This window comes from Orbicella faveolata, unplaced genomic scaffold (assembly GCF_042242905.1).
Source record: "Orbicella faveolata isolate gen_17 unplaced genomic scaffold, um_ofav_v1 contig_12, whole genome shotgun sequence".
Taxonomy (NCBI): Eukaryota; Metazoa; Cnidaria; class Anthozoa; order Scleractinia; family Merulinidae; genus Orbicella; species Orbicella faveolata.
The window spans coordinates 21949254-21972966 of record NW_028301539.1 but is presented as its reverse complement, the minus strand read 5'-3'; the positions used below and the strand labels follow the sequence as shown (position 1 = coordinate 21972966).

At 39.1% G+C, this 23713-nt stretch overlaps 2 protein-coding genes across 2 annotated transcripts; both read left to right on the top strand.

The window, feature by feature from the left end:
* Positions 1-2436: 2436 nt before the first annotated feature.
* On the top strand, positions 2437-3685 carry LOC149117187 (calmin-like). Its single transcript, XM_089279307.1, has 3 exons — positions 2437-2617; positions 3083-3178; positions 3422-3685. The coding sequence occupies exons 1-3, from the start codon at positions 2615-2617 to the stop codon at positions 3566-3568; spliced, it is 246 nt and encodes an 81-aa protein (XP_089135433.1). The 5' UTR covers positions 2437-2614; the 3' UTR covers positions 3569-3685.
* A 358-nt stretch (positions 3686-4043) lies between these two features.
* LOC110053509 (uncharacterized) lies at positions 4044-23519 on the top strand. The gene is made up of 19 exons (XM_089282842.1): positions 4044-4130; positions 5594-5691; positions 6292-6375; positions 8620-8735; positions 10920-11052; positions 11740-11905; positions 13108-13289; positions 14050-14194; positions 14417-14595; positions 15208-15367; positions 15828-16009; positions 16389-16557; positions 17710-17891; positions 18400-18574; positions 18794-18975; positions 19484-19652; positions 19978-20159; positions 22303-22432; positions 22824-23519. Exons 2-19 carry the CDS (start codon positions 5606-5608, stop codon positions 22860-22862), a joined length of 2661 nt encoding a protein of 886 aa, XP_089138968.1. The 5' UTR covers positions 4044-4130; positions 5594-5605; the 3' UTR covers positions 22863-23519.
* Positions 23520-23713: the final 194 nt, after the last annotated feature.

Here is a 23713-nt window from a genome sequence, read left to right as displayed (position 1 = left end):
TCGCAAACGCCGGTGACGTTGAAGTATCGACGAAATTTTTTTTGTAATAATTTTTTTTTTTTTACCTCTGAGAATTCAGACGTCCTTCTCGCCTGGACCCGTGCCCAGCTTCGCTGCCTTAGGGTTTATGCGCGAGAAGACGGGTGACATGACACCAGACTAAATATATTTTAACTCAGACAAATTTATTAAAGGAGCCGCATTCCTGCGTCGGAGGCTGAGAAAACATTTGCCTGTTTAAGTGCTGGGTCCTACTAGAGAGAATTTTGTTTTCATGAAAGCCGCCAATGATAAGCTCAATCATTTTCTATGTGATTTTTTCTGAAAAATCCCTCCCCAAATACACAATGAAAGTAGTGTATTCCAAACCACGACTTTCATGCGTCCTCGCCGACGATTTTGAATGTTTGAGGCTAAAACTTTCAAATTGTTTCGTGACCGCATGCGCGTGCGCGACCGTGACCTAGCTCCTTTAACGTTTATCAGGCAACATTCAGCAATGAAATTACTTCAATAAAGCTCCATAAAAATTATTTTGAAGCGAAAGAATAACGTAAGCATACGATTTGGAACCATGTTTGCTAATCGGACTTTGACACATAATGTTTTGCACCAGTTACAGTTATCCGACTCCTCTATGGTTACGTAAACAGATTGGGCGAATGCCCTAGGGCGAATAATTTTTTTTATTGAGTCAGAGGAATCATTCGACTTTGCCCTCGACGAAAAATATATTTTGTCTCCTGCACAAATCGACCTTTGAGCTAAAAATACAATCAAGTTAAAGGTTTTCTTAGGGGGCAAAATGTCTCTATTATGTCATCAAATAGCGATATTGGAGAACCAGGCCAATAATTCCTGATGATCCAACTGTAGCGTCTTCATGCTCCAAATGATGCCGGCATGTGTCAGTCCCAACGAAATAGGAATTTGCTTTGTCCATCTCAAGTGGCGCGTTTCCCGACTCCGCTGTCCCTTTGTTCATGTTTCTTTTTGTTGCCTTTCGATTTGTTTAAATAAACTCGCATGTAAGAATCGACGGGTATTTAGCGAGTAAAGCTGTTTAGATGTCGACATCTTAACTGGAACGTACTTGGTTCTGTGGCAAGATGGCAAAAAACGACTCGTGCGACAGGCAAGACGAAGATCTTGAATCTGCTTTCTTCAAGCAAACGATTCGAGAAAGAACAGGTATTTTATAAAGTGCACTCTTAAGTCCATTCCATAATTAAAATTGCATTCAGTAAACAAAAGTAGTCTTAAACTTAACTCATACAGGATGTGTTTGAAAGCGAGATTCCCTGTGCCATAAGTATGCATCAAATGCAGGAAGTCGCAAATTTTGAAATCTGTGTACCATTAACGCACTTCTAGAACGATTTCGCATATGTTGTGTTTTATCATGTTTCAAGCAGTAAACAATGATTTTTGCTATGGTAGACTTTGAGAATATAAACATCTGCCAATCTACCTCGGATTTTCCGTTAGATCAGACCGTGAAATATCGGACCCTCGGCCTCTTCAATATAAGTCATACTAAGTAGAGCTCTCTGTTGCTGTTGTCAGCCTGTAACGCTGGTCATGAAGACACATCAGCAATCCCTTTTGTTCTTTTGCATCTCAGAGGGCCTGCGGGGTTTCGTTAATATCTTAAAAAGTTTGCATCCTGATTTAATAAATTTAATTTTCCAAACTCACTAAGGTCATGTTAACAGCAGAGATATCGGTCCCTTTTTCTCCAAGGTAATCCAACGATAACCCGTGGTCCTTTCAACAAATTCCTGCGGGCTATTTAAATCTACTCAATAGTTACTCAATAGTAGAGGAAAATCGATTTATATGAAATAGTTCTGTTGATAGCATTGTTTTGCAGAAATTTTAGTGTGTGCCTCTTAGTGATCGTTCTGCTCTCAAGAATTCAAGAATGGATTCTAATTGAAATGTGGTAAATTGTCCTTTATCGCGGCACAGCCATGTTGAGAGCCAATTCTTCTGCAAAGTTCCTTATTCTGAATTCCAATGTTTCTTAATTCAGGATGGTCAATGACAGCATTTCAATTTTGTTACGTGCAGACAATCAACAGTATTCTCAATATTCTCAAGAAAAAGTCACTGATAATTTCTTGCTTTTTTCTAAAAAATCTAATATATCTTCTCATCATTTCAGGTCATTCAACGTCAAGAAGATGTTGATAGTACAAAATAATTCCAGCGAACTTCAAAATTTGCCTTCCTTTTACAATATCACTAAGCCAAACGCGAAATTCTTATTTTCATCGGCCTTTTTCAAAAGTATTTCTTTAGAAAAACGATCCTCCACAGGAAACTGGAAACGATTTTGATGTCAAAATTAATTACGAGACTCGACACAGCTTTCTAGTTATTCTCTTTTCAGCGTTACTACTCTTCACAACATTACATGCACTGTTCTAACCTGACTGGATTCTTGAGGGTGGATCTAAACAGCAGAGTTAGTGTAAGGTGGTATTTTCGATTACATTTTAGCACATTAAACTTTGATATCTTTTGTCTTTTTCACTATTTAGACGAAGGAGAGGAAGTAGAGCAAATTCACAGGAAAATATTTCGAAAATGGATCAATTTCAAACTTGCAATGGTAAGCCTTGCCAGGTTCGAAACTGGTCGTGTGAATATCATGAAAGATGATAGAAGATAGTATATGTAGTGTATTATTGACAAGCCTACTGTGAGATGAAGAGATTAAAGCTTGGTTAACAATGGCTACGATGCTAGAAAATTGAGACTAAAGAGCGACAACAACCCCTTGCTATGGCGCTTTCAGTTAAGGAAACCAAGGAGATGAACCTTACTGAATAAGTCTCTTTTTGCTGTCCTCAGCTTATACAGAGATGTCCTTTTCAACTCGTTAATCGCGATAGCAAGTTACGACTGGAGTTGTTGTTGTTGTTTTTTTTCTGTTACGCTCAAGGCGTTCTGTTCGGCGGACAACAATTCAATTCGCAAAACATCATTTATGATTTCATATCATAATTATATAAATGTCTACTGGCGCAAACTTGCCCAGACCGCCCCACACTTACCGGGTTATCTTTTTCTTCAGGCGGAACCTCCGTTAGAAGTGACCGATCTTATAGAGGAGCTTAGAGATGGTCATGTTCTCCTCTCCCTGCTAGAGGTTCTTTTGGGAACAACGCTGGTAAGCCTATTCATAGTTAATGCATCGATGCATGTCTGACCTATTTCGTTTTTGTTCCAGAAAAATACAAAACAACAACAACAGAAAAAAAAAAAACCTCGGGAATCACTAGCCGTTTTCTTGTACTTTAAAAACTCACCTTAAGTCTTCCAGAACTCTCATACGGTTTCTTCTACCGCCGAACTAAAAGAAATAGGATGTCGCTATTACTCATGTACGCTTTTGAATTTGTTTCTTTCACAGAAGAGAGCCGAAGATCGAATGCGTGCGAACAAGCTCAACAATGTCGCCACGGTATTGAAATTGCTGGAGCAAAGCAAAGTAGGTGTTTTGGGCCATTGGAATATCTTCTACCTCTCGTTTTATCCACTGACTTCACGCGTTACATAAGTCGAACAGCTTTTTATTTAAATATTTCTCATTATATCAGTATTAGGTATTTTTATAGGTATTTTTAAAGCTGACGAATTTTGTACCGTGGATAAATAAAGATTATCTATCTATCTATCTATCTATCTATCTATCTATCTATCTATCTATCTATCTATCTATCTATCTATCTATCTATCTATCTATCTATCTATCGACTTTTATATGCTATTGCGTACCGTCAAATAGCCCGCAGGCGTTTTTCGGGACAAGTACAGATGTCCATTTGATTTAAGGAACAAGAAGTATCGTTGGATTAATTTGGAGAACCGAGGGATATTTCTGCTATTAACATAAACTTAGTGAACACTCTCTCTCTCTTCTCACTATATGTTTTCTATTACTTTGTCGTCCCTTTCGTTGTTTCTCTTTGTCCCCTCTTTTGTGTAACATTTAGTTACCTTATTATGTATCCATTTTCCATCTTAAGGTCAACATTGCCGGAATCAGCAATAGTGGTATTGTTGATGGAAAAAGCACCCCTATCCTTGGACTCATTTGGAGCATTATTCTACGATTCCAGGTAAGGAAAGATATCAGTGATAAGGTGTATGAGAATTTATCTCTTGCCTTCACAAACAACCAATCAGGATGCTGGAAAGCTGACTGCTCAAGTAAATTAAGGCAAGGGCCTCCAGTTATTCATCCGGAAAGTTAGGGGGTAGTGTATCTTTTGAAGCTTTAGTTGTAGCAGCATGAAACTTTGCCAGGTCAAAAGGTTGACAGTTTGTGTCAATTTGGAATGTCGAAAATATGCAAATTAGGTCACGTGGTCTCTTCAAGCCAAATAATCTCTTTTGTTAAATGGGAACACTTTTCTTATGTCCTTAAACTTTGATGTTAGTTTCATGAGTTTAGGGTCATTAGATACATCGTTTCTGCGCTTGGAAAAGTTAAGATACGTAAATAGGAACTTTTAAAAAGACAAATCACTTTTATTGGGGGACTGGGTACTAGTAGAGGAAACCGTTTATTTCCAGAAATAATGAACTATTCAACAATTGCCAAGCACAGTTCCTTTGCTGTTGTCATTAGGACTTATCCCGTACCAGTTATGTTGAAGCCTTCTTTTTGCAAACTGTTCCCATTTTTGCTTAAAGATTTTCCACGTTTTTTTGGCCCTATCAAGTCACGTGACCTAATTTGCATAAGTTTGACAAGTCAAAAATAATCACTTTAGAAGATGTATTTGTCTCCCAAAAGTTTATGTTGTTATGAACCAAGCCTCAGAACGTAGACCACCCCCCAACTGTTTTGAGGAAAATAATTGCTGACCCATGCCTTAATTTTCCCGAGTGTTGCATATTCGTCAATATTTTCCGGCGTTCGTCGCAGATTTTTATGCGCTTGTTCGGCAAATTAAACCTGTCCAATAGTCTGAATTTGTAATAAAATATATTTAGGATCCGGTCGAGACATCGTTGTCGAGACAACATTGTTTTTAATTCTACGGCTTACCTTTCTATCAGCTTTATGGGAATTCGTACTAGGGGATTCTTGCTGGTATATCACGAATATAGCACTCGTGGAATATTTCACGGTATACTCAACCTCATTTGTGTTTCATGATAACATTTCACTTAGCCTGCATACTAAAAGCTGGTTGCAGCTTCAGATTCTTACAACTGCCCCTAGCAAAAGTGATGAGACTGACCTACCACAATTCTCTCGTCGCAACCTTTCCCTAACAACCTACTAGCTTCCTTCAATCCCTGCACTGAATAATCCCATGTTTACGAGGTACGACTGCTGTGCTGCAGTGCTGTGCTACCAAGCGAAACCTAGAGAGTCTGAACTAGAGTTCAGTGTTCTTAGAGTAAAACACCCAATCTCAACTGAAGGGAGCGGGGAAGGATTCCTCTAAATTGCGCACCTTCCTCTTGACGTGTTAACTTAGCAGAGAAGATTCTAGAAGTCTCTCTTTCGCTGCTCAATCTGGCAATTATTTCTTTCAAACCTTTGCCATGTTTTTTAACCATCATCCAGGTTCACGGTGTGATGACAGAGAATGGCTCAGACACTAACGTTATGGATTTTGAAGTCGAGAAGAAACTTCTTTCCTGGTGTCAGACATCCCTTGAAGGGTGAGGAATTGAGTAATGCTTTTTCAGACTCTATTCAACATGATCACTAACCCAGACTTTCTAATGTATGACAAAAACACGCGAAAGGAATACAAATGTAACGCAGATCTCACTAAGGCTTAATTTTACTCGCCCTACGGACCAGCTAAAATACACAATAAAAAATATATATAGCAGCTGTTGTGAAACGTAAAGCTAATTCTTTGCAGAGAAAAATTTCGACAAAGAAACTATCACCGTGACAAAGCAGGATGCATCACAAAGAAGATTTCTTTGTATTGTGGACAGCGCTTTGATACAAATGAGCTGTTATTGAAATTGTTCGGATGAAATAAGATGGAGTTTGAGTTTGGAGACTTTTGAGTTCTTTTAAGTCCTTGCAGTTCCTTATGGTATATAGAATTATTACATTGTTTCATAGGATTTTGTATGCGTCTTTCTTGAGGCTGCTACCAGCCTAATTATAGCGCTGACTAACAAGGATTACTGTTTTCACCAATCAGGAATACGAACCTACTGTTCTCATAATATTCCTACATCTTTACAAGTAATCGTGCTTTTAACAATTGTCCTGACCAAGCCGAGAGATATTGTTTGCAGATACGAGGATGTCGTTAGACTTAAAGACTTCTCTTCAAGTTGGAAAGACGGGTTGGCTTTCAACGCCATCATCCACACACACAAGTAAGTCTTTGGTGGATGATTTGTGTACTTGTACCGCCATTCAAAAGTGTGTCAATTGAAAACTGCGAACTTTGCTAAACTGTGCATTAAATTCAAGAACTACAGTCGAATCCCTATTAAACAGCCACCCCTTTTAGGCGGCCAGTAATCAAAATCCCGATGAGACCTTTTCTGTTACTTTTACTTCTATTAAGTGGCCACTATCCCTTTGGCCGTATAATTGGGGTTGAACTGTATGTTGCATCAACGAATCCTACTTGTAACGAGGTTCGTTTCGAGCGTTGTTGACGATTTCTAAATCTGTTAAATCTCCTCGAGGAGGTGTATCGTTGCGGAGAAAGCTCATGGTGGCATATCATTTTATGAATCTTGGTTTGCACAATATTAGAATAAGATCCTTATGGTATATTCAAATCAACAGAAATTTCAATTAACCTCTGTTAGTAACGTTTCTGCGTAAAACATTATTTTTTGAATCATTTTTTACTACCAATACCCCTTGGTGCAACGGACGATTGTAGAGGTTGAGTAGACCAGATAAAATACATCTCCCATAAGAAAACATACTTTTTCTTCAGAAATGTCAAATTTATCAAGTTAGTTAAAACACACACAGCTGCTACAAGCAGTGAATTTTGAAAAGTACGAGAAGTCATGCGTCACTCGGAAAATCTTTTAAAAGGGCGTCAACTGTTAGAGGCAACCATTGTTAACAAAAAAAATCTCTTCCAGAATATGCCGGGTTGACAAACTGACCTCCGGTAATACGAATTCTCTTCCATTGTGAATATCGCGATCTGACTTCTGGTATGACGGGACGACTAGATGAAGTGTCGACCCGACTCAGGTCGGGTGTATTCCCGGGGGAGGGGTACTCCCTTATATGGGCTATGTAGGTATGTGCGGCCCCAAAGGGTATGGTTTTTCAGCCGTTTTGGTCATAAATAGGGTATCGATTTTAGTTGATTTTAGCCATTTTGGTCATAAATAGGGTATGGTTTTTGCACTCTAGCCTTGATATGGGTATTTGATTTAAGTAGACGCCATTTTTTCGTCATTATTAAAAAGAAAATCAACAAAAGCCCTTCACCAATATGTTTACAGTTTTTAACATTGGTCTGAACTAGGGAACTAATTATAACGCAGGTCTGAAACAAGGTTTTGATTTAAGGACCAGGTCATAAATAGGGTTTCGAATTTATGGTCAGGTCATAAATAGGGTACGGAATATCGCAGATTTTGGTCATAAATAGGGAAAGGGTTTTGGGAAGCGGGCCACACACCCCCGCCCAATTTTTCTGGGAGTACCCCCCCTCCCCTCCCCGGGTAGGGCTTGCCACAAGTTGCGCGAGATTTCCCAAACAGTTGCCCGAAATTTCTCAAACCGTTGCTCAAACGTTCTCCAAAAATAGTCAAAAATTGCTTTTTGTAACGAAAGTTGCTCAAAAGTTGCTAAAAAAAAGTAAAAAATTTTTTTCCTTTTTTCTTTTATTCGGTCTGATGAAAAAATATGCAATCTGTACAACACAAGTAACATTTCGAAGCATTTTTGTGCAATTTTGCGTTGTAACCAGCGTCGCTAAATAAATTTGTTCACAATACGTATGCGTACATACTACGGATACAATATCAAAACTTTTTCAAAACAATTTTAAAACAAGTTTTTGAAAAATTCGTTAAAAAAAATTTCAAAAAATTTTTAAAAAAATTTAAAAAATTCCTTACAAAAATTGTTAAACATTTTTAAAAAAAATTAAAGAAATTCACAAATTGTAAAATATGGAAGCATGGCCAATTAAAGCACTAAAAGCTGCTCCGATATCTGGAAAACTAGAAATTGCTCAGAATGCAAAAACTTGCTGGAAACAAAACAAGTTGCTCGAAATACGAAAAGTTGCCAAAAAGTTGCCGAGCAACTTGTGGCAAGCCCTACCCCCGGGAGTATCGGACATGAGTGGGGGAATTCACCTACCAGGGGCTCCCTAGACTAACCTGAAGAAATTTGCCTGAGGCGGAAAACACCACGTACACCAGTTTTGCTTAGGTTCCACTCGTTCATGAAGTCAGAGCCCTCCGTTTCCTCATTCGTGCACAAAGGTGCGTTCTTCTCCTTTTCCCTTCTGCGCAGAAGGGCCAAAGAGAAGAGAGAAGGTGTCTAAAAATGTAGTTTCGCTATAATTTGTCTTTCTTACAGCGCTAATCAAAACTAATTTGACTTTGAGACAAGTTGCCTATATTTTCCAGGCCCGAACTGTTTCAATTTGAAAGCCTCATGGGAAACGATAACCGAACCAACCTTGACCACGCATTTAATGTGGCTAACAAAGAGTTTTCAGTACCGAGGCTGCTCGACCCTGAAGGTGAGAAAAAGTTGCTGCTGCCACCCCTCCCGTCTTCCTTTTTCATATAATGAATATCATGTTAAATAATACATTTAAAAATGAAAAGAAAAATGAAATACCTCTGGGTGTATTGTGAAATATTGGGACATATGCGAATTTCTAAAATGCGAGTTTCTAAAATATCATTCATCGTTTTTTTTGTTATTTCAAACTGAAAAAATAGATCACAATAACATTTTTAGCCTTTTTCGATTACTTTTAGAGCCTTGTACTCTTCTGATAAAACTTAAGTGTCATTTTAACAGAAATTTTGCAGTCGTCACATTCACTGTATTGTATGGAGTTAGGAATTAGCCATGTGAGGCAATTCGCTCCATCATAATTGAAATATTTCAGCAGCCAATTTTCTTTCCTATCTCCTAAAGCCCTTTTTGTACAAGTGCCAATGTTTCTAGTGTTCCTTATTGCAGGTGTAAATAGCTTTCCTGAAACGATCGAGGGCATTATGCTTAGTTGATTTAGAAAAAAATTAACATTGTCAATCGAATGATATTTAAACTTACTTTTTCGCCAGTACCAGTTTCTCAAGGTCTTGCGATTTTTTTCCGTAACCGAAGTCTCTAAGGTTTCGACTGAATTTTATTTTTAAATGGTTAAAGTTTTATCTTTACTTTATATATAATGGCGTTCCTAATTACAACTGTGCGATTATTTAATTTATGCGTTGCCTTAATCCAATTAAGGAACAGTTCTTTTAAGCAATTGTTTTGATTACTAATGGGAAACCGCTGTTGTATAATGTCTATATGAATTATTTTTTCTTTGTGGGAGGCACCGCATACGTGTAAGAAAAGGTCTTGAGGCGCAACTCAATAAATTTAGTGTAATCTTCCTTTAAGAAACCGAGGAGAATTGCAAATAAGCAGTCTTGGTATTGAAAGTTTAGTTATGTAGAAATTGCTTGTAGAGCTTAATTTCACTGGAAAGTAATTTAAAAAGCTGAAAGCTTTTCCGAAAGTTAGGTTTCCTGAATGTGAACAAGTTTATTTTAAAAGTAAACAGTGGCATAATTATTGTCACTCTGTTATTATTCTTGCTGTTAACGAAGAAAGGTAGATTTTGGAAGGCTCTATCGAAAATGAGACTTGCGTTTTAATTAAGTGCAGCAACGTCAAGCTTAAAGGAAACTAAAACTTTTTCTGTATTTCGAATAAATGAAAGAACATAGCTACTGTTTCTCTTAACAATAAATTCAGCTACTTTTGCAAGACGCATTGAAAATTTTCTCTTGAATAACGATTCATTACTTGTTACGAAAAAGTGGTTTTCCAACAATAAGAGATTGCGAAATTAAAGTTGCATTAAAATACTCATTTCTGCATGCTGGAAATGTCAGCAGAAAAAAGCGCTTTATCTGAACAGCTGCATTTGACTATATTGTCCATGATACATAGCACGGTGCCCTTGGTGAAACAACGTTTGAAACGTAGATAGCAACAATGTATAGCCAATGAATTTGAAAATAGTTCTCGTGTGCAACAGACCATGGGCCGTGAATGCATATCTCCATATGAGAAGTCTTTTAAAAAAATCCTCCAAATTCTGTGCTTTTTTTACTTTTTTCAAACTGGTAATTTGAATGCATAATGCATAAAGGATATGTACAGAAATAAATGTCAAGAATATGTCAACAGAAACAAAATGTAAACAATAGGCACCTTTCATAAACTTGGCAAAGATATTAACTTTATTTGGAAGACACTTATGTCGAGGTTTTGTTTTAGTACAAAGAGGAGGAATTACACGTTATGAGAGGGAGAGGAGAGTGAAGGAGGAAAGGAAATTGAAACGTCCTGTGAAACAGAATCAGATATAGAATTAGCTTCTTTGCTTTGACCTAAGGCGGGACACTCGAAACGTCACAACGCCATCTTTAATGTCGGTCAGATTGTGTAAGAGCAAACTCGTTCCTCCTTTTGCTCTGTTGTTATTTATTTATTTAGTTAGTTAGTTAGTTAGTTAGTTAGTTAGTTAGTTAGTTATTTCTTTATTTAGTTATTTATTTATACATTTACTTAAGCAAGCGAAGTAAACGATAAAAATCAACGTTTTGGTGTCATCACGACACCGTTGTTCGTTGTGAATAAAAAATGGGAGTTGAATTTATTTATCTATTTATTTGTTTATTTATTTTTCCATAAGATATCGACGTTGACAAACCAGACAAGAAGTCAATCATCATGTATCTGACCAGTTTATATCATGGCTTGAGAGAATACTCGCCTCAAGGAGGAAGAAATGGAAGAAAACTCTACGGTACTGGAGTTAATTTACGGTCAGTAAAAACAAGTATTTATGACATGGTTAGCTTCGAGGGCAAGATTAATTAACCAAAATCATGCGCTGTGATTGACTACCTGAGCGGGCAAGTTAAGGATATCTTATCCTCTCGAGACTACCCACTGTATCCAGCGAGAAGATGGTGTCCTGTATTACATGTAATAAATCCTTTACAGACCCAGTATGATCGGCCAATATGGCTGGATATTGGCTTCGATCTTTTTTTTTTCTGTGTATATGGACCTCGACTGCGTCCCGGTCCATAAAACCGCAAAAAAAATTATTGAATCGTCAGCCACCCGTAGTAGATCTATACAGAACTATCCTTAATCAAACGATAAACACCATATGAAGTACCGATCTGCCTGGGTTCAAAGAACAACGTTAAGATATCAGAAAAAAGTAAGAAACATAACAATAAAATAATAAATAAATAAATAAAAAATAAATAAAATAAACATAAGCAAATATAAAGTTAACTCGTTATCTCTAACAGTTTATTTCGCTTTTAAATTGAAAGCTATTCATTACTACTGTTGGTGCTGGTAATATTTCAGCATACATTCTGCAAAGTTCAGACATCGCTGGTTTTAGAGAAGACCAGTTTCCAGAAGTGAGGCAGTTTGACTATCCTTTTGTTATTAACACTAATGATGTTTTAGCGTATTTCATTCTTTTTCAGCCTTGACCAACTGGACGAGAAAGACGCTAAATTTGCTACTTTTCAGGAAAAAAGAAACGCTCTTGTTCTTATTTTAAGAAATTGCTTGGAAAAGTTAGAAAACCTAAGAGCTAAGGGAGCGGCAAACGACATGCGAGAGGTCAATGAACAGCAGAACATTGTAAAGGTAAAAACAAGTGCAAGAACTTCACGATATCTGCGGTATAATTCTTAAGTTAAGGGTAGGGCTTGTATTTGTCCAGTTTGCAGGGGCTGGAATGGGGGTGTGGAGCTGACATCGCATTTTTGCGTTTTGAAACTTGTTACGTAAACTGAGGATCTTACATGTGAAAAGGATTTTTCATCTGAAAATTTTCGGTATATACAGGAATACCACATTTATTAAAATTTCATATGGTTTTCAAGTTAACATCCATACCCGGGGACATGGGGGAGCAATATATATACAGGAATACCACATTTATTAAAATTTCATATGGTTTTCAAGTTAACATCCATACCCGGGGACATGGGGGAGGGGAACTGATCCGGGACGACGTGAGGTAAACCTAGCGGCATAATCCCTATGGGGTCAGCTTGCAAGAATAACACATCTAAACCTGGGAGATCACTCGTATGGGACAAGTTTCAGTCACATTTAGATTCAGTTCTTTGATTGGGTACAGCATTTTTGGCTTTGAATTGTTTGGTCCCAATCAGTGAGCCACTCCCATGCCTTCTTTGAAGACGTTGGTTTCGCCATTTATGCATAACTGGTGTTGGTCATTTAAAAAAGCTTTTTATTGAGAAAACTGTCAAAGTACAAATTTCTCGGACGTTGTGAGTAAGTATGCACAGTTTTTGTTGTATTTCTGTTAACTCTATACCGAATGTTTTGTAATGGCTTATGTAACCGTGTAAACTTCTGTTTTTATTTGAAAGAAATTGCACTTTCTTAGATCTCTATTGTATTCCTTATGGTATTACGTTCTCTTGGTATATAGCAGAGATTTTTTCAGGATGATACATGCTTTTGAGTTTTGAGAAGATGGAGGGCTCTTTACCGGAACTTCTCCCTGTGTCCTTTTTTTTAGAATCCTCCGTAGGAAAAAACGATAATGACTGTACATTTTGCTGCAATGCCATGCGAACCTTACACAGCCCATATAGTGCAAGGAAAGCCATATTTGTTTGTAATGTTTGTCCCTGTGCTAACGACATAGTGTATGCCAGTATAGGTTCGAATAATGTAGAAGTTTGCTGCACGTGTCCATGAACGTTGATAATGTTTTCATGCGCTAAGAATTGTGGGTTAATGTACCAGTCGCCATCTTTTTTCCCTACGGAGGATTCAGATTCGGCTTGCTAAGAGTAATCTTTGCTCGTCAGGAATGTGACCCTGAATTGAGAGCAGGCGAGCCTCTCCTACAGGAAGTCATTTTGTGCGGAAGAGAGCTGACACAAGACAATCTGCTTGACGACAACGAGAAAGAGAAAATCACACGTGACACGGCGCAGTTGTTGGAACACTATGACCACTTGAGAAACTTTATTGACGACGAGCAAGAGAGGTTTGTAATCTCTGTTATTATCTATATTCGATTATTATTGCAGTGTATTGTAAATTAAAAAAAGTTACTTTTACATATAAGAAATAGATGCAAAGTTTCTAATTATATTTTTAAAAGTAAATCAGCCGTGTAAAAAAAGCAAAGAGTACACCTATCCTAGCTACAGTAGTTTATCTTAGCAAATATCTTTGTAATGCAAGTGACTTTTAATGAAATGAAGTGTAAGTGCTGCCGAAATAAAAATTTTAAAAAATCTATATTCGACTATTTAACAGCAGACTATTTCTACCTCTTGTTGGCTCAAAAAAGGCCGCGACACAAAGAGGAAGTGACGTCATTATTCTTGGTACATTCTGCTTCCTGCCGGTAAAATGCTTAGAATATATTCCAGAATCGGAATAGCGACTAATTGGACTGGATATTCGGGGATATTCTTATTATTTTTGTTTTGGAATAAGATCAATCGAGCATACCTTTTCACAATACTCAAACTGGTGTGTAGGGAAAAGCACTTAAAAAAAAATCAAGTGAAGATTAATCGTGAGAGGTTTTATTTCTCCAAATTACAAAGGTTTTTTTCAGTTCACTGCAAATATTCGAGAAGTTCGACCTTAGCCTGAGTCAAAACTAATGGGCAAAATGACATAGAAACAAAAAGTCTCATTGAAGAGGTGTGAAACTGAAATCAAAACTGCATAGCTTTTTATCATTAAATTTTTCCATAACCTGACGTATTTCCTGGCCACTGTTATCTCTTAAGCCTCGATAAACTCTACAAGGAGATGGAAAAGCAAAACAAGATCCGCGACTGGGAGACAAAGCGAGATGACTTGAACAACAAACTTGACTTGTGCGAGGAAAGGTTGCGTAATCAAGAACAAGATCAGAGGCCGGACGACTTTAAAGTGAGTGAAACAATTTTAACAGCAGCAATAGGTAGAGTTGAAATTTTGAACACTTTTCTTGATTTTTTTAAGATTTGAATACATTTATTTAGGATTTTTGGATGCGTTAAAGGAGTAAATTTTGCATAAAGGGAGTGAAATAAAACCATTTAGAATCAGTGCTTCTAAATTCTCCAACTGATGCTTCAACATATCATTTTTCTCTCATTGCGTTCTTTGCAGGCCTTCGCCGAGGAGGTTAGTGCTCTTGAGTCGGAGGCAACAAATGTTATGGACAGCGGAAATAAACTTTTACAAAGTGAAAGTCTTAATATCAATCAGATAGATCGATTGTTCAAAGACGTACACGACATCGAAGACAGATACGAGGATCTCAAGAACAGGATCAATGACGTATTGAGGTAATTTCATTGGTTTTAGCGCAAATCTTTTAATCATCTATCAGCTAAAGTGCAATCAGATTTAGGTTAGTTCAGTCCCTGAATTCTCCCTTTCCCGCGCTATACAGGGGCTGTATCCAGCTCGAGAAGGGGGGGGGGTACTCCCCTATTTGGATTATGTTGGTATGTGCGGCCCCAAAGGGTATGGTTTTTAGCCTTATAGGGTGTCGATTTTGGCTATTTGGGTCTCAAATAGGGAATGGTTTTTACACTCTAGTCATGAATTATTATGACTGTTAAAAGAAGCTATCCCATCTAATAAAAGCAAATATGCATTTCCTTTAACACTGGTCTGAACTAGGGAACTAATTACAAGGCAGGTCTGAAACACGGTATTGATTGAAGAGTGAGGTCGTCAGTAGGGTATCGAATTTTTGGTCAGGTCATAAATAAGGTAGGTAAAATCGCAGATTTTGGTCTTAAAGAGCCTAAAGGTTTGGGAAGCGGGCATCATAACCCTACCCAATGTTTCTGGGAGTACGCCCTGGGGAACCCAGGCGGGAGAAGACTGCCTGATGGGGCACTCGGCTCGAAGACCTTACCTTTCGGTGATTTTGAATTTGTAATCTTTAGAGAGGAAGGGACCGAAAGAACGATCAAGCTAGATACGTGGCGCAAGATTACACAGAAGTCATCAACTGTAATTGCTGACAGCCGTTCACAACTTGATGAGATTAAATCTACAGATCCCTTTACCACGTCTGAAATACAAGAACAGCTCGAGGAGATACAGGTGAAAAAAAGTGGCTAAACCAGTTAAGGTTAATTAAGTTTCTTTAATCACGAGCGTGTTTAGTCGCTAAACTAATCGCCCTCTTACTCACGTATTCATTTGGCTGCTTATTTAGGCAGCTAATTATTGTAGCTATTCTAGGCATTTTTACCTACTCTTTCACTTGCTCACTCGTCCTCTTGTTCACCCATTTCTTCTATCACGTGTTGGCTTGCTCACTACTCACTTGCTTTGTCGTTCAGTCCCTGAGCACATTTTGTTTTGGTTTTATTATTATCATATTTTCCTTATTTTAATTAATGAATTTTTTGTAATAGTGTGCGATAGTGAAATATGTCTGTAAATAGTGTCAATTAATAAAAAATCTGAAATCTGAAAAAATCTGAACCCTCCACGTCGTGTCTTATTGCGCATATGCAGACTCTACCTGTTTTATTAACTACCTTAATCTTAACTTTAGAAATGTAGGGACGTATTTGTGACCGCTTTTCCCGGGATCCAGTCTTGTTCCGATTACAGCAATAACCTCCTCGCGGATAACCAATTTAATGTAGAGGAAAAGAACAAAATAAAGCAGGAGGTGGACAGCCTTGGACAGGAATTCCAAATTCTACAAAACGACATCAACGACCAGCAAGACAGGTTAGAAATGGTTCAACATGCGATTGTTACATGTTTAGTTTTAGCGTGGCTGTCGTGAGATCGAAGAAGTCTTTAAAATATAATAAAATACAAATTCGTCGAATGAATAAGCAATTTACGCATGCTCTCGTATCCAGGTCTCCTATGTTTCTTGATATTTTAGCCTTACGAGACTCTTTGCTGTTTACGTGTGGACAGGCGTAAACGATACCGCGTAGACCATCGCTGGACTGAAAATGAAACTGGACTTGTGTGAACAAAAATATTTGTATGTGTTTCCAAGGGTTAAAGTATGTGCGTAGACATATATGTGTGGACGACTCCCCACTCCCTCCATCTTTTTGTGCAACATCTTGTGATGTGTTGTTACGTCTCCTAGACTTCAAGGACGTTTGAAGACAATGGACCATGAAACGGAAATTATGGAAGACTGGCGCGAGAAATGCACCTTCCTAAAGTCTGAGCTGGATGCTGCTGATGAAATAATACAAGAAGGGAAGAACGCAAAGAGTCCCGAGGAAATAGAAAACTGCTATCTCAAGCTGAAGGTGTAGATCCGTTTAATGTGCAATGTTAAGGGAGCACTCTAAACTTTTTCAGTAGCCACTCAGTTGTGTTCTATTAGAAATCTGCGAATGTGATTAGTTCTCTCATCGTTTTCTATTCGCTGATAGACAAAAATCACGCACGTGCTGCTCTTGTAATGGAAAGTGGTTTTTAATTTTAGGCTTAAACTTACTCAAAATTGTAGGTTTTGTGCTGTAATCCTTTAGAGTGGCTACTAGAACAATTAGACTACTCGCCCTCGTTTTGTATGAATGGTGTTCAACTCGGCTACGCCTTGTTAATTATTCGCCCACAGAAAACTCGGGCTAGAAGTCTAAATGTTGATTAAAGGAAAAGGGTACCAAATGAAAACCATTCGCAAGGAGAGAATGTGATGGTAACATAGCGCAGGCTATTGAAAACAGAAGAGCTTTTTATCTTTCAATCGTTTTTAAAAAACGATTAATATTTGTTATGGCTCCGTGTTTTCTAAGGTATACACTTGTCGTTTGGCACACAGTTAAGCCCTGGCAAAAATAATTGATCGATGTTTGTGTTGTTTTCGAGTTTTTCAAACCGATCATAGAGAGTAGTGACGCAAAACCAAAGAAAGGAAGGAAGAATGTTTCTTGTTTTTTACTGCGTTGTGTTTTGGAATCGATGAAATGAAAGAGTCGAGTCTTCAATACTGTCTTGGCAATCCTTTTGGCAGCATTTTCCCCTTCCGCACTAAAACACCCCAAAACATAGATTCGCAAAGGGATATATCACAACCATCATTTGCGCATGCGCATATGACGTGAATGGCATTAACGTTTTTGAAAGGCTCTGTTTTTGCTGCGTACAGTAATAGATAGGGCTCCGTTTTCAAATTTCCCTACCCTGGACGGCGTTTTCAAATGTATGCGTTTCCCTTGACAACGATCGTTTTACTGCACGTGGACAGCAAGCAAAACGCATCGAGAACGGTGCTTTTTTCCTATGAAAACACATAAGTGTGGACGGGGCCTTCATGTATGATGAAAATTGCAGCAACTCAGCACAAAATGAGACTAGAACTGGAACATCTTTGGCTCTAGGTTGAAATGCATATGGAAGTTGATGCCATTTCTTTGTACTAAGTAATTCATTTTATTTTTTCCTGTTATTTTTAGGAGCTAACGGCCAGCTTTGAATACACTGAACCTGATTTTAATAAGATTTTAGATTACGGCAGAGGTCTGGCATCAAAGGAGGATTTTAGTAATGATAATCGAAAAGAGCTGTGTGAAGATGTAGCGTTACTGGACGAAAGAGGAAACACAATCTTGAGAGTCTCTCGAGACGAATATGCAAGGTAGTGTCGATAGTTAAGTGGGCAGCAGAAAAACCCTGACAATGGAAAAGTAGCGGTGGAGAGGGAGGTGAACTTTTTGACGTTGGGAGCTTTGTTATGCTCATAAGGAAAAATGTTGTAATGCCTGTTGCTGAGTGGAAGGCAAGAGTTGTTTACCATTTACCCATCCGATTTGCGATTTGGGTAAGAATGTAAATAGCTCGACCGACCGGGAAATTTTCAAAGTAAACGGAACGTCTTGGAAGGTAGTCCAAATTTCCGAGTGGAAAATGTGATTACTTTTTGCAACTCTTCACCGCCATCTTGGAATTATAATTAGGTCGAACTTCACACCAACTACTATTCACACTAACTACACACAGTGGGGACATTGCCTTTCAAGTATGCCGTCAAATTCCATGTTTCAAATGCTACCCCACTTTGATTAATGTTCTTACCCTTACGAATGATCACTATTAAATGTACAGTTTATTCAGTACGTTGCACTAACTTTTGTGTGGTATTTTAGACTCGAAGTATCACTTGAGGCTTCTGAAGCGAAACGAAGAAACTTGTTGACTTGGCACGAACGAGGCGACATTCTTTATCAGTGGGTGAACGACAGATACGTAATGCTGGGTTCCCGTCCACCCTCCCCTAAGGCATCGTTCAGGGGAATAAAAAGGCAAGAAAGCGTTATTGAGGTAAAGTCAAGAACTATAAAAATATCAGTGTGTGTTTTAGTCTGTGCATAAGCGGAGCTCTGGCAGCAGGCAGCAGTCAGTCGTGCAACTAAGGCGTTGCTATTAATTACATTTTCATTCGGTGTCCCGTCTTACACGAGAATTGATAAAATGTCGTCAAGCGATATAAGCAGATTTTGACGTGCTTTCCTCGTATTCTGCGCTGCTTTGTGTTTGTAGGATTTAATTGAAGAAATGGAAACCAAAGTAGAGGACGTAAACAAAATTATCGACGAGGGAAATCAGATTATCGACGACGATTCCGTGCCTGAGAAGGAAAGGAAAGTAGTCCACGAAAAGATGATTGCGCTACATGACGAGTGGAACAGACTAGCCACTTTGACCTCTGGCAGACAACTAATGTTAGTACTTAGATCTTCAACACCATTTCTATTTGATGTTATTCACTTTGACCTCTGACCATTGTTTGTAAACGTGTAGGACCTCTGATCTTCAGTTCATATGTGAACGTGTATGGAGTTTAGAGGGATGACATGTGCTTCTTGTCGTTCAGACCTGTTGTGTTTATATGTGACTAGGGCAGCGCTCCCTTTCTCTTCAAGAGATTTTCTCATGAGGTGGCGGGAGGTGGTTGGGGGGGGGGGGGGGGAGTGGTGTATTAGAATTTTGACTGTATCTGCTCTGCCGGCCGTTTGCAGATGCAATTATGACTTTACTACTGAATTTCCTTTGCTGAATGAAAACAGGACGTTTCTTTGGTGCAATCGACAATTTGACATTTACATCATGATTTTAGGATTTTATCGAGTTAGGAGTTTTACCTGTAAAAAACGTAGAAATAGTGCTTTTGTCCGCTGTTAGTTGTTTGATAGCCTACATGCTAACTTTCAGTTTATAATTGTTTTTTAGTGTGCAAGTTCTTCTGCTTAAAAAGGAACAGAGCTATGATGCCCAAGACTTGAGAAGAAAGAGAGATTCTCTCATGATTTGGATTTCATCGGCAGAAAATAAGCTGAACACTCAGTTTCCGATTTCACAAGATCTTGACACCGTTACAAAACAAAAATATGATCTTGAGGTAACTTTTTAAAATATAAAATTTGACAAATTGGCATGCCTTTACTTTTCTTAGATCTATACCAAAATAAACCTTCTCCCCAAGTTCCGGGGCGAACATGCCAGTGGGGTCATATGGCGCGCTGTTTACCTTTTTAATGTTTGGTTGCTTGTTTGTTTGTTGGTGGTTGGCTTTTTCACTTCTTATCTTTCCCGGATAGATCACCTCCTCTTTAGTGGAATCTTTCAGTTTTATTTTTGTAACAAGATGTAAAAGCGTTAGGTAAATGGAAACTTAGATAGATCAAACTTATTTACTGAGCTGATTGATTGACTTGTCATTATAGGATTTCATCAAAGAAATGTTATCTCAACAACGCGAACTCGACGATACTCTGGAGACTGAAGACAAATTGTTGAAAGACTCAGATCTTCCAGAAGACGACAGGACCGCGATACAGAAAGAAGTCCTGGATCTTAGCTACCGGTGGAAGAATCTAGAGGAGTTAGTCTCGACGAAAACTGGAAGGTAGTAAGACGTTTGCGTTTTTCGTTGAGTGAGCTTACAAATATTATATTCTGAATATTAAGGATTTCAGTCCATTTGTTGCAGTACAAACAATAACCGAGCAAATTTTTTGATACATCCTGGATTACTTTCGCGTTGATTTCCTTCTTTAGTCTTCAGCCGTCACATTATCCGGCCTTTTCTGTAGTTTCGTGGCCAGATATGCGATCAACACGAAATAAACCATCCTCGGAGACCCAGGGGCTACTAGCTGGGACGAAGCGATACTTTCGGGCGAGCGATATTTTCGGGCGAAAGTTTTCTTCAAGAGCTGAAGAGCCCCTGGAAACTTATTCCTACCGAACCAATTCCAGAAGTGGGCGAATTCCGTCCCGTTGATTGGCCAGAAAAATATTTTTCTGGCCAATCAGCGAGGAGGTCCAGCCGGGTAACTCTGTCGCCTTCTTACATGAGGTGGTTTTCTACATCGATCGACCTGCTTGGCCCGTACAGGAAGATTCTCGTGGAGAGTTTCAGAAGAAAAGATTCAACGAAGCCGAAGAAATCGCAAGCCGTATCATGGGGGCCAAGAAGCAATACTCTTCCATCAATTTTCTCGGCGGTTTTATCGAAGGTATATTTTTATATTGCTAATGCACGCGATTTCTACACTGTTGTTTTTGGTTGCGGAGAAAGCTAGTCGTGTGCACAATCTTATTATTTCTCCTCGATCGTTGAACAACTGAAACTTTACACGATGTGCAAATCGCCGTTGCACGGGCCACGCAACTATGTCGGCCGAACTTGGGAACGATCGGCTAATTACTGCTAATTACGGTGCACGCACCTTCTTGCTATCCCGCCAAACCAAAAATCCCTTAGCAATATGGCTGTCAACAGTGTTGGGCGTAAATTCCCCAACAACTCTATAATTTCTAGCTATGATCTATCGCTGTTGTCGTTCAGAATGAAATTCAGGTAAAAATTATTTCGGGCAACCATAATAATACTACTGCATAATCATTATTAGGGTAATTTTCAATTCCCCGACAATATTTCGATTCCTTTGTTTATCCAAAAAAGCAAAGCCAAACAATCTGCAACAATCGACCTCACACTGTGGATTCATCATACAGAAGACGAACTAAAGTTGCATTTTGGTATGGCGCGATAGCAAGAAGGTGCGTGCAACGTAATTAGCCGATCGTTCCCGCGTTCGGTCGACATAGTTGCGTGGCCTGTGCAACGCTGATTTGCATATCGTGGAAAGTTTCAGTTGTTCAACGATCGAGGAGAAATAATAAGTAAGATTGTGCACACGACTAGCTTTCCCCGCAACCAAAAACAACTGTGTAGAAATCGCCTACATTAGCTATAAAAATTTACGATATACCTTCGATAAATCCGCCGAGAAAATTGATGGAAGAGTATTGCTTCCTAGCCCCCATGTTACGACTTACGATTTCCTCGGCTTCGTTGAATCTTTTTTTCTATAACTCTCCACGAGAATCTTCCCGCTGTACGGGCCAAGCAGGCCGATCGATGTAGAAAACCACTTCGTGTAAGAAGGCGACAGAGATACCCGGCTGGACCTCCTCGCTTATTGGCCAGAAAAATATTTTTCTGGCCAATAAGCGGGACGGAATTCGCCCACTTCTGGAACTGGTGCAGTAAGAATAAGTTCCCAGGGGCTCTTCAGCTATGGAAGTAAACTTTCGCCCGAAAATATCGCTTCGTTCCGGCTAGTAGCCCCTGGGTCCCCCAGGATGGAAATAAACTGAACTCTGTTGCTAAGCGGACTGCGTTGCGCCGACAACAACAAAAAAATCCGGAATTGCCTGCAGCTCTGGCCGCGGTAGAGATTGAGACTAATTTAAAACAAAAAAATAGAAGTATTGCCGCTCTGGTTTTGCATCACTACTCTTAAAGACTGGTTTCAAAAAAATCCCGCCATTTTCTTATCCAATCAGAAGTGAAATCAACACTAATCGTGACTCGCTCACATAAACATTGCCGCGCTTTGTGCAAAATTACTTCCTTCAAGTTGGTTGACTGGATCGCCTGTGTCCTTTGTAACTGGCCCGAGTGTTAATTCAGTGTGATCCTTGTTTCACGACACTCAGTTGAAAATCTAGAATTCACCACGCGTTCAACTTTCTCGCAGAATCGATGAAACCTTCCAGAAACTCAGGATTCAGGAAGAAGACGAACTTCGGGAATGGCGTGAGGGCCTGGATGAAGTCAACGGATGGGTAATAGTCAAGATTAACTCGCCAACGAGACTTGCTCCTGAGGTCAGTAACGCAGCTTTTTCGAAAAAAAATAGATAACTTTGAGGTTTGTCGTTATTACTGCTGCAAAAGGGTCTCCCAGGAGCTGATCGACTTGAAATGAATAACTTTATTCAGCTTGCAAAATTAGTTAACACAAGTTTATAACTGATGATGGCAAACAGTTCTGTCGAAATATGTCTTGCTCGCTCAGAAACGTTGCTCTTTTTCTTAGTGCTGTTTAAATCTGTCTACCAGCAGAAATATTCTTGCCTTTATGTCTGTGTTAAGGGCTAGAGAGCTGACCTCCATTTCCCTTCAGTATTTTCTGTCTGCCTTGTCCCAATGCAAAATAAAATTTACCATGATTAACGTCTGCTCACAACCTCTCTGTGTTTTTCATTATCACACACAGATGACGGAGAGCACAGCCAGTTTAAGTGGTTGCCAATGAGTGTCCATCAGTGGCCATTACTTCGAATAGATTACAGCTTAGACTTATAACTTTCCTGTTAAGCTAAGACAGAGAGTTGTGTCACTGGAACTGAAAATGACGATGCCTATACCTTTTTTAATAAGCGCTGGAAGGACGGTTTTTGCAATACTGTATCAGAGTGGCAACGCGTCAGGAGTGGCCAGGGAAAAAATTCCTCCAGGTCAAGGAAAGCTCAGGGAATTATATTTTGAGTTAGCGAAACTGAATTGAACCTTTGCATAATAGTCAGGCTAAACTGAAATATTACCTGGGTGGAAAGAGGCACTGTGATAGTAAAGTGTATTGCCCAAGCACATAACACAATGATCCCGGCGTAGCAGGGGCTCTAACCTGGACCGCTGGCTCCGGAGTACAGCGCGTTAGCCATTAGGTGATCTCACCTCCCTCCCCGGCGCCCCCCCCCCCCGGCGAAATTTAGGCCCCTAAGCTCAGCCCCTTTATTTGTTAGCTGTCGAGTCAAAATTGGAGATAAATCCTGACCAATTTCCAGACTGAAAATACGCCATTCTTAATAACAGTTTCAGACTGACTGTTTACATTTCTAATGAAGTAAATCCCTCCACTTACCTTTTTCCCCTTAATCGTTTGCTCATGACCCCCCCTCGCCGGCGCCCCCCCCGGCGAAATTTAGGCCCCTAAGCTCAGCCCGTTTATTTGTTAGCTGTCGAGTCAAAATTGTAGATAAATCCTGACCAATTTCCAGACTGAAAATACGCCATTTTTAATAACAGTTTCAGACTGACTGTTTACATTTCTAATGAAGTAAATCCCTCCACTTACCTTTTTCCCCTTAATCGTTTGCTCATGAC

What these genes read in the sequence shown, in the direction of transcription:
- LOC149117187 (XM_089279307.1), top strand. An exon ending in TTCTTTTGGGAACAACGCTG is followed by an intron (nt 3,179 to 3,421) that starts GTAAGCCTATTC and finishes TTTCTTTCACAG; the next exon opens with AAGAGAGCCGAAGATCGAAT.
- LOC110053509 (XM_089282842.1), top strand. Translation starts at nt 5,606, where the DNA reads ATGACAGAGAATGGCTCAGACACTAACGTTATGGATTTTGAAGTCGAG. An exon ending in AACAGCAGAACATTGTAAAG is followed by an intron (nt 11,906 to 13,107) that starts GTAAAAACAAGT and finishes TTTGCTCGTCAG; the next exon opens with GAATGTGACCCTGAATTGAG. An exon ending in ACTGCTATCTCAAGCTGAAG is followed by an intron (nt 16,558 to 17,709) that starts GTGTAGATCCGT and finishes TGTTATTTTTAG; the next exon opens with GAGCTAACGGCCAGCTTTGA.